This window comes from Pyxicephalus adspersus, chromosome 3 (assembly GCF_032062135.1).
Source record: "Pyxicephalus adspersus chromosome 3, UCB_Pads_2.0, whole genome shotgun sequence".
Taxonomy (NCBI): Eukaryota; Metazoa; Chordata; class Amphibia; order Anura; family Pyxicephalidae; genus Pyxicephalus; species Pyxicephalus adspersus.
In genome coordinates, this window is record NC_092860.1 from 14,248,825 (window position 1) to 14,264,872 (window position 16,048).

The 16,048-nt window shown below is 38.9% G+C and overlaps 1 protein-coding gene across 1 annotated transcript; it reads left to right on the top strand.

Moving 5' to 3' along the window:
• The first annotated feature begins 718 nt into the window (after window positions 1–718).
• PIGT (phosphatidylinositol glycan anchor biosynthesis class T) lies at window positions 719–14,424 on the top strand. The gene is made up of 12 exons (XM_072403675.1): window positions 719–897; window positions 2,142–2,319; window positions 3,975–4,102; window positions 5,989–6,089; window positions 6,170–6,256; window positions 6,869–6,956; window positions 7,381–7,478; window positions 8,917–9,085; window positions 9,746–9,946; window positions 10,496–10,661; window positions 11,114–11,197; window positions 11,986–14,424. The coding sequence occupies exons 1-12, from the start codon at window positions 726–728 to the stop codon at window positions 12,236–12,238; spliced, it is 1,725 nt and encodes a 574-aa protein (XP_072259776.1). The 5' UTR covers window positions 719–725; the 3' UTR covers window positions 12,239–14,424.
• The last annotated feature ends 1,624 nt before the right edge of the window (window positions 14,425–16,048 follow it).

The window sequence follows — 16,048 nt, forward strand, 5'->3', positions numbered from 1 at the left end:
ATTTGCAGGCCTTCAATAGGGTTTATCTATATGTTTACAGTGACAGGTGCTTTTGACGTTGTGTTTTAGCTCTAGTGGACATTAAATTATATTTTTTCAATTTTTATTTTCAAGTGTTTGTAACAGGATCGCTTTCAGGAACAAATAAAGTTAAGGTTCCAAAAACATAGTTAGGTTAATTGGCTTTCTCTCAAACTTGACTGTATGAAATATATTTGACTAAGGTAGGGACATTAGATCATGAGCTCCTTTGAGGGACAGCTGGGGACTGGACTGTAGACTTTCTACAGCGCTGCATAATATGTCAGCACTATATAAATTCTGCGTAATATTAGTAATAAATAATAATATGGGTTCCCTTGTGGCCCAGCTGCTGGTCAAAAATTCATGCCATACAAAGTCTTGTAGTGAATTTTTTAGGTTTATTTGGACTAAGCTCTCATTTTCATGTTTTCTGGTGTATGTTGTGCTGGAGTTTACACGACAGGTCCGCTTTTTAAACGAAATTGACAGGCGGTTCATTATGCGCATGCGTACATTTGCGTGCTCGCTTGTCGTAATTTTGATTGGCTAATTCTGACGTGCTGTGATTGGAACAGATGAATTTGACAGGTTTTGTTTTCCCCGCCTTTCCTTCTGTCATTGGCTGTATCATGAAAGGTGGAAAGCGATTGGCTGGCCGAATGAATTGGTAGAGTAAACCGGAAGAGTCCGGCAAGGGAAACATGGCTGCTGTGTGGGCTGTGGTTGTGTGTGCGGTGCTGGTGACCGGGGTCAGTGGGACGGCGGGGGATTCCTTCCAAGAGGAGCTACTGCTCACCCCGCTGCGCTCCGGCGATATCGCCGCTACCTTCCAGTTCCGGACTCGCCTGGACTCTGACCTGAGAAGGGAGAAAGGTGAGGGCCCTATGGACTGGAGCGTATTGGCAGCATCATTCGTCTGTATGGTACTCTGACCTCAGTGGTATCATCATCTCAGTACTGCACACCCACTGACTTCATTACCACCATTCATCACACTGACATCTTCACCACATACGTCATGCATTACCACATTCAATATCATTTCATGACGTCATTATGACATCATCACCGCCCTACTGATGTACATAGCACCGACTACTTTATCACCATACGTCACAGTGACATCATCATTGCTGGCCAATGTTGTATATCCCATCCACCTCCTAGATTGTAAGCTCCCCGGGGCAGGGTCCTCTCCTCCTGTGTCACTGTCTGTATATGTCTGTCATTTGCAACCCCTATTTATTGTACAATGCTACGTAATATGTTGGTGCTATATAAATACTGTTGACCTTGGACTGTATTAAAGAGTAACTAAACCCAAAAGTCCTTAAAACAAAAACAAAAATCCACTTACCTTCAATCCCGCAGGGTAGTCGATGCATCCGGAGGTCTCTTCCACCAGGTCCCGTGGCATCCCGGCGACCCAGGCGTGAGATTGGGTGACGTAGGTTGGAAAAAAACTTGCCGATTTCACTGCACATGCGTGAGATTGTCAAATTTTTCTCTTTGCGCAAAAAGGCTCCTTCTGCGTATGCCTGAGATGCTCGGGCATGCGCAGAAGGAGCACCCATCTTGGGGTGTGTGACGTAGGTATCCTGGGAGGCTTTGTGCTCCCATTCATTATCGATTGTTTCGCTCCCATTCATTCTCAGTTAGGGGGCAGTGCTACACCTTTTTTTTTATTTTATTTTTTAAAATGGGTGTTGCACTTTAAAAAAAAACAAACAACATAATTTTTTACGTAACATAAAAGAGTTGTCAACCTTTTTATGTAAAGTGAAATTTCTGAGTTTAGGTACGCTTTAATGTACAGCCACAGCGTAATATGTTGGCACTATATACATACTGCTGACCTTAGACTGTGATAATGACATATGTCTATGGTAGGGACATTAGTTTGTGAGCCCCTTTGAGTCACAGCTAGTGACATGACTATGGGTTTTGTACAGCACTACGTAATATGTTGGCACTGTATAAATACAAGAAAATAAACGATAGTTATGGAATGCCCACTTCTTTTACATATATAAACTGGTTTCATTAAGTATTAGTTTTTAGTGTTAAGTGATCACTGTATCACTATTGTATTTTATAACACTTTTTGTTCTCCTTAGTCTCTCACTACAGGTTGTTTCCCAAAGTTCTGGGTCAGGTGATCTCCCAATACTCAATCCAGGAACTGCATCTGTTCTTCACTCAGGGATTCTGGCGTACAAGATCCTGGGGTCAGCCTCTCCTGCAAGCACCCGCCGGGGCTGAGCTCTGGGTTTGGTTTCAGGACAGCGTCACAGAGTAAGACTATTTTTCTTAAATCCAGAAGAGCCGCAGTGTTTAAGCAAGAATTTTTTTAGGTGGGTGGCAGCCCTGTATTGTGTCCCAACCCTTCAGTAACCACCCAAACAGCCGGGTGGTGTGCCCGGCTAAAAGGGGTTGGGGAGAACACTGAGCGGTGTGATTAGTTTCATCACTCTGCACTATTTTCCCCTGATGTATTTTTTAAGCTGGGTGTGAAGAAGCTGTAGGTTGGTGGCAGCCTCTGTATTGGGACCCAACTTTTCAGTAATCTCCCCAAAACACTGAAAAGTGCTGGCTTGTGCACCCAGCTAAAACAGGCTGGGGAGAACACTGCTCTGATTGTGCCATGTGAGATTAGCATCCACCAACACATAACTATAGGTGGCATGAGCCTACTACCCGAATATGGTGGGAAAAGTTTGTACAACTCTTTCTGTTTAAAGTGGGAAACATGACAGACAGATAATTGCTAATGGTCAATTCTATTGTTAAAAAGCCCAACTGCAGCATCATCATGTGTGTTGTGTTTTGATTTTTGGTAATAGTACCTACACAGATTTTTAAAACAGGCCTTCCACTAATATGTTCCTGGATCCGCTAGGAACAACGTTGGACGACCTCTGTACACGTGTCAGATTCTCGTACCGAACAGATTGTATCTGTTGAGAATCATATGACATCTGTACATAGCCTTAGCTTTACATATCCTGCCAAGGAGGACTTTGCAATCCTTATGGAATTGTTGACTGCTATTCTCCAAATGCCTCGGAAATGCCTCGGACTCTCTTATTTTTATACTTTTAAAACAAACCCAAGGTCCTGTTTGTGAATATCAGTATCAAATGAAAGCCGAAATGTTAGGAGTCATGTAAATAAGTGCAGTAATTTGGTGTACTGTTTACATATGAGAGCTGGGAAACAGCATACGTTATCAACCAGGTTAGGCAATTACCAGAAAAGCAATCTTCAGAGTCTTAACAATGGTTGCATGTCAGCTGAATTGCAATGCAGCACAATGCAATAAGCAAAAATGTCCCACCATGCATTGCTGTGGATTGCACTTAAAAGTGCAGCATGGACTACATTTCTGTGCAATGTGGTGCTTTGTGCTGTCCATTCAAATCAGTAACTTTTTAAATGGTAAACCCATGGCACTCACATGCATTTTTAAAAACAGTGCGCAACAACTGAACTAATCTTATTTGCTGTCTTTTGGTTTGTTGAATACAATAATTAGACTGTATTGAAGACATATGACAATGGTAGGGACATTAGATTGTGAGCACCTTTGAGGGACAGCTAGTGACATGACTATGTACAGTGCTGCGTAATTTGATGGTGCTATATAAATACTATGTAAAATAATAATAATACACTTGAAATGGTTTTCTTTTATCGGTTTAATATGGTAAAAAGAATATTTGTTGATCCAGCTAAAAAATGTTGTGAGTTGGTAAGTGTTTTCAGCTCATTCTGCAGCCTACAGGACACCCCATGTTATTGAGAGTTGAGGTTTTCTGTAGTCATGCTACAAAGTGACTGCTCTGCTCCAGTACAGCAAGTGAGTGTTGTTACCCTGAGGTTGGAAAGCTGCAATATTTTTTTTATGGATTTAGTTTGGATTTAAGTATTCTGCTTTTTTCTTTTTTCAGTGTCGATAAAAACTGGAAGGAGCTGACTAACATCCTGTCAGGTATTTTCTGTGCATCGTTAAACTTCATTGACTCGACTAACACAGTGACTCCAACTGCATCTTTCAAGCCCCTGGGATTAGCCAATGGTTAGTGTACAAGTCTTATCCATTTACACCTCTCCATTTCTATCCATTATCTCTTACAGCTAACATGCTGAATGTTTTTTTTATGTTTTTAAAATTTAAATCAATTATTTATAGGCTAATAAAACTGCTTGTGGAAGATTTTGGAAGGTTTTTGATGTATGATGGCAAAGAAAGGTGATTCATATGATTGTGCTATTTGCTTGTTTTGTAAAGGAATAAAGGAAAATACATTTCTACAGCCACTTGGGAGTCCTGGGGGCAACCATTGTGTGGGCATAATGCTTCTGGTTACACACCTTGCGCAGGGATTAATAAATACACAATTTCATTTATTTTGTATATCTTCCCGACATTTATCTTTAATATTAGCAATCAGAAACATTTTAAAGAATAACTATTTAGGCTATGTACCCAGGTTAGACTTTTGTTGTTGTAAAGGATATTTCATAGTCCTTTCCAATAACAAATGAACGAGCTCTGTACGTACAGCACCATTGTGCTCTATGAAGAGGGCAGGGGGAGAATGACGGAGTGGCACCGCACTTCACTTTCATTGCGGTAATTCGTTGTTCATAGATTCACCAGGGCGGATTCCATGAACGACGCCGGACGGCCGCTGTGTACACACGTCAGATTTTTGTCTGATAGTAGCCCTGAAGTGATAATTGGACGAGAATCGTCTCACTTGTGTATGTAGCATCAGAGATCAAAACTTTGGCAATTGGAATCATAGCTCTGTTCTAAAGAGCTTACGATCTGTAGCAGTCCTGCTCAATATACAGCCTGTGGGTTACAACACAATATGTGGACAAACTGGAAACTGCCTGGCACAGCCAAGTATTATCATGCCTTCCACTGTTCCAATGTGTATTCCGTTTATTGGTTCATCTTCTTTTTTTTTTTGCTTTATTTACAGACATGGCTTAGGTATTGGTGGGGGACCTTAAAGCCCACTTAGAACTATACATTGTGGTAATGTGTGTTACTGTACTGCATTTACCACAGTGTGTTGCAGTGTTGACCCCCCAAAGATACTAAACCAGTATACAACTGCATTAGACATATTGTGCAAGTTCAATTTTAAGTGATTGTGGGATATATGGCATAATAACACATCCAATGTGACAAGTTTATTAATCTTGTAAAACAAATGAAGATCTAGATACCATTCCTTTTTTAAAGAAATTTTCAGGCTTTAACGAAGTTTGGTTTATTAAAGTTCCTGGCAGCATTCTAGGCCCCATTTTTGTTTTGTTTTTTTCTTTTTGAATGTCTGCGTGTTTTTACTTGCATACTCATCTACTATGAGAAATAAAAATCTAAATTTTTCATTGGTTTAGTATCACATCAGCCAGGCCTTTTGCGTTACACAGTTGAAGGTAGGTGGATCTAAAGGAAATTGTCCAATACAGTGCATCAAAGGGATTTGATTTATGTATTAACACGGTTACATTAGGATGCAACAATACTTGGTTAGACATTCTTTAGGTCATATCAGGTTTGGTTTAAAAGAAAGCAACTTCAACACCCTGTAACTTTTACTTGTAGCAGTTCCTAGTTTACAGACTTTCAGGGTCCCTCTTTTTTATTTTATTTTATTTTTTCCCCTCTTTCCCTTTTTTGTTTTTTAATTTCTTCTTTAACTAAATTGTTGAAAAAAAGGGAGTGGTTGGAGATTGCGCCCTGTATTGCATACGGGGCTATTGGTTTTTGACCACCTGCATTCTGATTATTGTATTTTATTTTCTTCGCTCTCCTGAAAAATCTTTTAATTTTTAGTAATGTGCTTATACTTCACTGGTTGTAAAAACACTCAGATCAGGCTAAGGTAAAAAAAAAAAGATTTGTCAGTTGGATTGTTTAATACCATTCTTTGTACCTTACAGTGACAGATCACCACCTATTACGATATGCCACTCTACCCAGGGAAATTGTATGCACAGAGAATCTCACCCCATGGAAGAAGCTTCTACCATGTGGCTCCAAGGTACTGTGTCTGTCTTTCTGTTACTTGTCTTGCTTTTCTGGTTTAGGACAATTTATTAAGTTCCTCATTTATCCACACAGGTGGGTCTTGCCTCCTTATTAGAAGCAGAGCGTCTGTATTACAGCAGCTACCACTCCCAGTCAGTGCACATCAGGCCAATATGCAGGGTAAGTACACCACACTCCTAAAATAGACCTTAACCCTTCTATCCTTTTGCTGCTGAAAGTTAGGATTATTCTGGTGAACTGAAATTCCAAAAGGTGTTATTGACTCTTCCAAGTTCTCTTTTAATGGACTATAGATGACTTCCACCTATGGTAATGGGGATAAGGGGGGTGTAGAGTGGCCTTTGGTCCAGCAGGTGAGATTTGGACATTGCTATATACACTGTATGGGATGTCAGTTCAGCGCTGAAACAGCTTTTTTTTTTAAACCTGTTATAAACTTTTAAGAACTCCTGGAATACCAGATACCTGGAAAGGGTGGTCTGAGTGTACGATATACATATTTGCCTCTGTTCCCCATATACTATACAATTACTGTGAAACCCAGTCCTCTTTGGGATAGTTTAGCTATGTATCCAATCTACAACTCTACACTCCTGATTCAGCTTAGAGAGCAAAGAATATACTGCCACATCAGAATATATAAAAACCTGGAGAAGGGATTCTGAATGCTATTATCTACCAGAAGAAATATCAATGTTGACAGGGTGATTCTTTACTCAGTAAGTCATGTCGTCATTATCAGATTAACCATACAATCTCATGGTATTTCAGGATCCAGATTGCTCAAAAGTTTCCTGGGAGCTGCGACAATCCTTAACGGTGGTGTTCGATATGTATACCAACGGACAGGGAAAAAGAGGTATGTTTATTTATTAGCTGGTCCATTTCTTTTCCATGTAAAAAAAGGAAAATACCTTTGGTTCTGTTAAATCTCATCCATATCCCAGTAGAACAAAAATTACCAATCGTTGCATAGGGTATTATCGTAGATTCTGTGCCTTTTTATGAGGAATGTTAACTACATTTTATAAATTGGTTTAAATGTAAAATGTGATAGAAATCCTCTACAAATAAAACTCAAACTTTACTTTCACTTTAAATGAATTAGCACATAAACATGTTAGTATTTTAAAGATCCTACAAAAGTGCCAATGCATTCTTTAGACAATGTATTTCTAATTTGTAGCTATAATAGCCTGAAAGTCAGTGGTGCCTCCCTATCACTTCAGTGATCCTCCTGTTAATGTAGTGAAGGTTGAGGCATATTGTTTTTTTTCTTTTAGATTGGTCTTTATTTAAGATGTTTGCTCGAACAGTAACAGAGCCTTGTCCTCTTGCAACACAAAGCAAGATCTATGTCGATTCATCAGGGTATGATAAGGTAAGACACACCGCACTGACAATAATTGTTTTTTTTTGTGATACTTATAGTTAAAATGCTAGGCAAAGGGTTGAATTGGAGGCACTGTCACTGTGCTGATTGGTCACTTGCACCTGCTGGCAATTGCCAACCAGGTAAAAGCTGCGTTTCCTTTCTATGTACCCTCTCCACCATTCTTGTGCAATGACGGATATTCCAGGTATGGGGAGGGGGGACATGTTGCATTGCCTACACAGCCAGGCCCAGATACCCAAGAGATGTCATCCACCTAGATGACTTTCCTCTCCATCTGGCAACAAAGCTTATTCTAGGTGGACTGCGCCAGTAGGGGCAAACTTGTATAAGAAAAGTCAGTCGACTCATTTTAGCCTGAGTGGTCAGGTGATAGTTTAAAGCTGATAAACCTCTAATGGTACCAAAATCTGTATATTTCTGGTACTAATTCTATATAAATTTATATCAAAGAAGAGAAAGATGGGTTTCTTGTGGCTAAAATCAATAGACTGTATTAAGCATACACAATGTAAATATCAATATAGCAAATAAACACAATGTGCAATAAGTGGTAAATAATAGAAATACAGCACGTAATAGACAAGGTTCCCTGAGCAACCCGGGCCCAGGGAAGTGTCTGTTAAAGCTAGATAATTAGTTGCCTGACTCAAAATAGAAGTAGTTATTTGCTACACTGATATTTACATACCCTTGTGTATGCTTAATACAGTCTATTGATTTTTGTCACAAGAAACCCCTATCTTTCTCTTCTTTTTTTTTTATATAAATTTTGTTTATAATTTATGGGATTGGCACACTTACTCATGATACAAAAGAGCCAGAGTCACAACTCTCTCTTTGCCACTTTATTTAATTCTATTAATAATTAGGAAGGATTTTTTGCTAGGGTTTTCATGGTACAGCAGTCATTGGCTTGGCTGCAAGGAAGATTTTGCCTCTTCCACCCCTCAATACAATGCAGAAATTACAGGACCCAGAATAGGAGTTAGCCATTGGGATTGAAGGCGTGGGGGACAGAGCTAAGCATGGGGCAGAAGCTTATGTATTAAGTGCGTACGTACCGGGTACCTACCAGGGTATAGGGGGCTTACTACAAGGATGTTCTGCTGCATCACTAAAGTATTTTGGTAGAATTTAGTTACTATAAAAATAAAAAATATAAAATCATTAGACATATATGAAGCTTGTCAAAAATAAAAAAAAAGAATTGACCCAGACCTGTATAGTTACCTATAATGGGAAAGGGTTCTTTTTGTTGCTGTTGTGGGAGGACAACCCCAAGTTATGACCAGTGTACTGATTTTTCAGAATCCTAAAAAAAAAAAAAAACCTTTAAAATAACTAATGTGCTATATTGTTAAGGATTTATTTTCTTAGGATTATGATTATAATAATTACTTGGCTTTTGCTTTCTGCATTACAGGAGCTTGACCTGTTTGAGGTGACTCCTCCCTCATATTTAGAAGAACAAGTTCCAGTCCATGGTGACCAGAGAATATACACAGTGTATGATCTTCTAAAACCAGGCTTCTTCAACACTTCCAGAAACCTGAATGTGGCTCTAAGGTGGAAGGGGAGCTCTGCTGACTCAGGTGAATACTGATGGCAGAAAGTGTCATCATTCATAATGATCTGTTTATGCACCAGAAGCATTCCTGCTACAACCAGATGTGGATGGGCAAAAACAAATTTTTTTTACCATTGCAAGGCGGATGCTTCCAACCAAATGGCATCAGACAATACGCTCACCCACATATTTTACATCCACATGCAGCATGTATATACTGCTTAAAAAAGCTACATGGATGTAGCGCTTTGTATTTTTTCTGTACATACCTCCATTGATGATTTAGTCTTTGGATTTTAGATTTTCTTTTAGATTTTTTTAGTGTTTAATCTGCAAAATACACCTAATGTACTGCTGGTAGTTGCTTGAAGGAGAATTTATAAAAACTCAGAAGTTAATTGAAGTTCACAGTAAATCAAAATAGTAGTAATATGAACAAACCTTACTCAGTTTTCAAAATGATAAAACGCCATGTTTTCCATACTTTTCATAAATATGTTTTTTGGGACCCTGATTTGTGTGCTTTTTTAATGTCTTTTATCTAAATTGCAGGTGTTTGTTGTAATAGAAAGTGTTCTAATTTTTTTTCTAAAGTTAACAAGAAGTGATTGTAATGTGTCAAAAAATAATAGTTTGTAAAGTTCCTTTTGTGTAGAATTTCCTGTATTTTTCTTTTTCCTTACAGGCCAGCCTCGGCCCCCTGTCTTTCATGCTGAGCGCTATGTGAGCGGTTACGGTCTTCAAACTGGCGTGATTAACACCATGATTTACAACAACCACCCATACAGAGCCTTCCCTGTTATGATCCTGGAGACTGTTCCCTGGTACCTCCGGCTCTATGTCCACACACTGACTATCATCACCAAGGGCAAGGAGAACAAGCCCAGTGAGTAATAAAATAATGGCAATTATTAGGCATCTACACTATAATTGTAAATAGATGTTCGCCTGCCCATGCATTGTAATAAAAAATAGCCTTGTTACCAACATGCCATTTGCTTAAAAACTGCACACCGTATTTATGGAACAAGGCTTTGGGCTAAATGATTGACTGGTAGATGCTATCTGCATGGGACTTATAGGTTCTCTCTGTAATTGTGTGGGTTTCCTTTCAGGCGCTATAGTTTTCTCCCACACAAACATACAGTATGTTAACTGTAGGTTTACTGCTGTCCAGGCTTTGTCTATGATTGTAGTAGTGGCGTTGAATTGCAAGTTTGTCTAAGGAACAGTTGGTGACGTGGCTGTTAATTTTACATTACATGATATGAACAAATGTTAGAATGTGGAAATTCCCTTTTGGCATGCATTGGTACTGAATATGTAACTGTGTTCGACCAACATATAAATCTTTTGCAACTACAGAATTTGTCTTCCTCTTTAAGTATTGATAGATGTTTTGCCTTCTGCTGACAAATTGTTTTTGTACATGTAGGTTATATTCACTATGTGCCAGCAAAGGATCGCCAGCGTCCCCATCTTTTAGAGATGTTAATTCAGCTGCCTCCTAACTCCATCACAAAGATTAGTATCCAGTTTGAGAGAGCACTGCTGAAGTGGACAGAGTACCCACCGGACCCAAACCATGGATTCTATATCAGGTAATATATAACTTTTCTTGAAGATTCTGCTTTTTGTGCATAACTCTTATGTTCTTTCCAAAGGAAAATCTTGAGTTTAATCCTGGAACCTACAATATCATCTAATATGTTATCAGGGACAGTTAATGGAAATACAAAAACCTGCCATTGCTGATTTCCCCTTAAAACGTAACTTGCATTGCTTTCATTCTGAATTAATAGTCTGTACTCCAAGTCGCTAAATTTGCAGAGCTAGATGTGTGTACTTCAAAGGAGGCACCAATCTTTTTGAGCATTGCAACACTTTATTTGGGCTGTTCATTGCATGCACACCAGGAGTTTTAATCATGGATGAAATTATAAAGGAGCTCATCATATAGATGTGATGGTGTCAGTTGTTCTAAACATTTGACCACACATGTTTTTGGCATACCTAGTAATGCTTTTGATCTTTTTGTTTTCTTCTTGTTTAGCCCTTCAGTCTTGAGTGTTCTAATCCCCAGTGTAAAAAACCTGAAGACGAACAAACTTGAAGAAAGCTCACTCTTCTCCACACTGTAAGTTTTATCTGCATGTTCTTAATGTGACGGGATTTTTATGGAAGTAGAAATGTAATTACTCACAGATTACTCTGCAAAGTTGCTCATCCTTTGAAGCCCGAAGTCTGAAGGGAAGCCAAACTCAAAATGTTCTTTCCATATCTGTTTGGTTCTCTGTACAGTTTATGCAACAATGGCATGTGACAGTGACTGAGACATCCACAAAACCCCGAAATATTCTATTCCAGAAAGTCTTATTGAGTCTGTTTCACTGAAATGGACTGATGGCAGAGAACACATACTTTTGTGAGCACTTCATATCCAGCTTTGCCTCCTAAATTCCAGGCATTTTTTTTTTTTTGGTGCGCCTTAACTTTGGAGCCCAGTCAGCAACACATTTTAAATCAGAACTAAATTAAGTGTTTGTTTTAAATCAGAACCTTATAAAGTCCAATAGAGAAATGACTTAAATGTGCAGGTGAAACTAAATCTTTTTTGTGTCCAGGGGAATCAGCCTTCTCTTTTGGTTCTGATAACCCTTATCAACAAATAGGAGGGCGGGGTATAAAAGGAAAACCTTCCAATGAGAACACTTGTTAGTTACCCTTGGGAAATAAAAGGAAATCCCTGTCAATGGCCAAAAAAAAGTTGTGCATTTTTAATCAGAACCTAATGAATAGTGCACTCTAACTTGCATCTTGGAAAAGAGTGCACTCTATATCAGATATAATTAAAAGGTGTACTTCTTTAATCAGAATGGAATAGTTCTTTGATTTTTTTTTTTTTTTTTTCCCTTTGTCCGCCAGGTTCCCATCATCAGACGGTTCAAGTTACTTCATGCGGTTATACACAGAGCCCCTCCTAGTCAATCTACCTACTCCTGATTTCAGCATGCCCTACAATGTCATCTGTCTGACGTGCACCGTGGTGGCTGTGGGTTATGGTTCTTTCTATAACCTTCTCACAAGGACTTTCCAGGTGGAGGACAGTAAGCAGGGAGGACTGGCAAAGAAGATTGCCAACCTAATACGTAGGTTGCGCGGTGTTCCCCCTTTGTGAATGTGGCTTTCTAATGCAGAGAACTAATACGGGGTCATCCTCTGGATATGAAAAGCTTTGACTAATGGGCCTATTTGGATCAGCTATCCAATGACATCAATGCCAAATTAGTGACCCATTGTTTTGCTGTAAGAAACTAAGAAGCTATATTACACTGGAGGCTTCTTGATTGCACTGTTGCGTGATAATGAAGTTTCACTAAGAACATGACAGATTTCAAAGGTTTTACAACTAATGAATGTCAATGTCTGTTTCTAGTTGCGGTCACAGGGACAGCAATATTCAAATACAATTCAATTGTATATGACTATTATAGGTCCTCTTCTCTACTGCAGGTACCAGCTACCATTCATAGGTAGTAATTACCAGTGTTGACCGTGCAGAATAAAATTAAAATGTTATTCTTCATGAAGGGTCGCATACAATGGTCAGTTTTCTCCCCATTTCTTCAATGGTCTATTATATATAGTTGCAAAACACACCTGTAAAGATAACCTTGGGATTATAATTGCCTTACTTCTGTCTCATTCGGTTCGATGCGATGTCCCCATCCTTTGTAACTAAGCAAGCAAAATCTCAAAGGGAAACTTTGCAGTCCGTTAAAAGACCATCTTTTCCCGAGCTTTTGTCTGCTGTGTGTTGCACAAGGCTATCCAGACAGGCAGTGACATCTTACTTAAAGGCGGAATATGGGCAAGGTAATTATTTTAACATGATGCTTTGAGGGACGCAGCTTGGCCAGCATAAGCAGACTTTTTCACCTTAGTGGAACTTCCTTTTAAAGAGACTCAACTGGGGAGATGGGAGGCAAACTGTAGCAGATATGAAGTGCAGCCACCTGAATCTCGTGCAATTCTGGCTATGTTTCAGTACTTTTGATGGTGCTAAAGTTACCCTTCCCCCTGCACATTTCTGCTGCTAAAAGAGTTTTGGAATATTGTGTGTTAAAACTGCCTGAGATTCAGCCTAATTAAAGGCAAGGAAAGCTGCGGGTACACCTCTAGGTGGTTTTATTGCATCGCTACAACAGTTTTCCTCCTCTCTACACCAGTGGGTCTCTAGGGTTGTTGTATTTTTACTTTAATTTTGTAACAAAAGTGGGTTGCACTGTTTGTCTTATTTATTCTGGGTTTTCTGTTTGCTTTGTTTGTTTTTTAAAGAATCAATGCTTCTGAAACAAAGTTATCTAACTGAAAAAAACTGTTTCTTTTTTTTAAACTGCAAAATCTCTGCTCATTATTACTGTTTATTCTTTTGCTTGTCCGCTATAAACCAGTGTGCGACACTGCTCCAGCCTTCACATGGACACATGTACACAGGTCAATGGGTATAGGCATTCAGTTAACTACTTAATATAGTCCAGCAATCAAAATGCTCACAACAAGATGCAGCTGAATAGAAATATTTATTTCCACAATGCTTAGCACAGATTAGCACCTATATACCATTATCTCCCATATGCCACCCTCCCAGTGGGGTTCAGTTGTAGAGATTTCTGTTTTCTGGACTGTAGAAGGTTGATCTGTGCTTATCATTGTAGTAATGATTTCTTATTCCACTTCTTTCAGTGTACAGCAATTCACTGCTCATTTTTTGATTGAACTAGTCGGGATGATTAATTCCATTTAAATGTGCAGGAATGGAAGCTGACAATACAGGTACGCTTGGGGCAGTTTTGAGGGAAGCTGTTTCTCCAGTACAGCATGGAGGTAAAATAAACACACAGTTATTTATTTGTGTTTTCGCTGCAATATATGAACCACAAAAAGGGTCTAAGGGCTCTATTTAAAAACAGGGAATCGGACATTCCCTTCAACCTTCACTTGTGGGAATCTTCCAGGTCCATGTGTTTCAATGGCAGTAATTGATTCCCTTCAGGAATGTTGAAGGGGATGTCAGATTCCACGTTTTATGTATGGAGCTGTATGAGACTTATTTTCCAGCATTTTCATTGGCACTAAATGTTTCTACTAGGCATGCCAAGTCTGAGGTCACAGAAGATGGCCACAGTTAGCCTCTTATTTCTTTGTGAAGCGTGAAGGAGACATAAGGACAACACTTAATAATCATTTTTTTTCTAATAAAAAGGATCAACATATTAAATATTACCATGCATGAGTCTTATGGGTTTATTTATAGATTTCTATGTCAAAATTTAAAAATAAATTGATTTCTTCCTGAATAAACTGTATATTTTTGCTTTCAAAACTTTACCTGTAAAATACGACTTTATTTTTGCCAAAAGGCTTGGGAAAGTTTAAAAGTGTATGGGGCTGTTTATTTTGTGTGTAAAGTGTTGACTCTTTTACCGTACCACTTTACTAAGAGAACAAAAACCATTTGCATTACTTCCTCCACCTAAAGTAGCTTAAAACTCCTACCACAGTCTCACACGGTTGGGCCAAACAGACTAGAAGCCACATAAGGCAGACCTTCTACAAAAAGGAAAAGGTCCTCCTGAGCTGACCAGGTCCCCCCCCTTTCTTAAATGACCTACTAATTGTAAGTAAAAAACATACCTGTGAAAAAGGATTATTTTTGCCTGTCTGTAATGGTGACATTCTTCCACTGGCCAGCAATGTAGGAGGCATTCATCCCCCTGACCACTATACTAATGTACAATGAGCTGTAGATATATTAATTATAGCAGAGGGTTCTATAAAGACCTGAAAGTTTGTTCACAAGTTCACCTCTGTTTAAAACCTCAAGAAAGCCTACTTTACATGATAATTTTTCAAATGCATATATTATGTGGTTTGGAGAGGGTGTCCTGCCTTGAATGGTTGGGTGTACGCACTGTACATCCTAACTTAAGAAAGTGCTAATATGTAAAAGTGATGATTACTGATCCAAAACATTCTTTCACAAAGTGATAAATGTAAACATAATAAATAGATCCAACGTATAGGTGCATTTCAAAATCATTCACTCGCAAGATGGATTTTGAAAAGTGGACACTAGAGGGCAGCAAAGAATTAAAAAAAAAAAAAAATGAGACCAAGGTGACTCCATCCTAAAGTTTCCACAATGCTGTGGCTCAACAGACATTTCTATAACTGCAAATTAATGAAGATCCTTTAAAGCAGGGGTCTGTAACCTTTTTATGATCCATACTCTTATTTGTTATTTATTCCCCTTAGAAATGTGTATCACATGGATAGGGACCCCATGCGCTAGGACAGACATGCACAACTGTTTGTGATAATGGAACTACATTTAGGGTGCAACTAAAGTTTGTTAACCTTTTTTTTTATAGTATTTTATTTTATATGGAGAAAAGGGTAATTAATGTTCATTCCAGACAGATCCATCCTTGAGCTGAATTGCAGAGAAGCTGTGGTGGGAGTGATGTTCAGATAGGCAGAGCTCTCACTGCTTTTCCTTTCTGGCTAGACAATATTTATCTTTGGTCATCTTTAGGATTTGAACACATGGAGCTTGGTGATTGTAACATCTGTATTGCTTTTACAACTGTCTGTAATGTATTAAATCGTCTAATCGCCTCTTTGGGAAAACGAGGTTGCCATACTCTGAACATGTGTAACCAGCAGAGGTAATGGCCCAGGGAGACATACAGTAGCCCACACGTGTTGCTGCTGACAGTCTAATACATTGCTATGATTAGTATAAAGTTCCAGACTGTCAGCTGGATCCTTAATGTTGCTGTCCTTGTACAGTTTATGCATTTGTCTTGCTGGAATATTGTATTGTATAATATCAGTCCAACTAATCTGGTTCTATACACCAAGAACTAAGCTGCTGGAAGAGCACTGTGATGGTTGGCCCTCTTTATCATTATATGTGTTAAAG

Bases quoted from the DNA above. Each gene is read 5' to 3' on its own strand.
- PIGT (XM_072403675.1), top strand. From the start codon at position 726: ATGGCTGCTGTGTGGGCTGTGGTTGTGTGTGCGGTGCTGGTGACCGGG. The intron at 6,957-7,380 runs GTATGTTTATTT...TTTTTCTTTTAG, and splicing joins CAACGGACAGGGAAAAAGAG to ATTGGTCTTTATTTAAGATG. The intron at 10,662-11,113 runs GTAATATATAAC...CTTCTTGTTTAG, and splicing joins AACCATGGATTCTATATCAG to CCCTTCAGTCTTGAGTGTTC.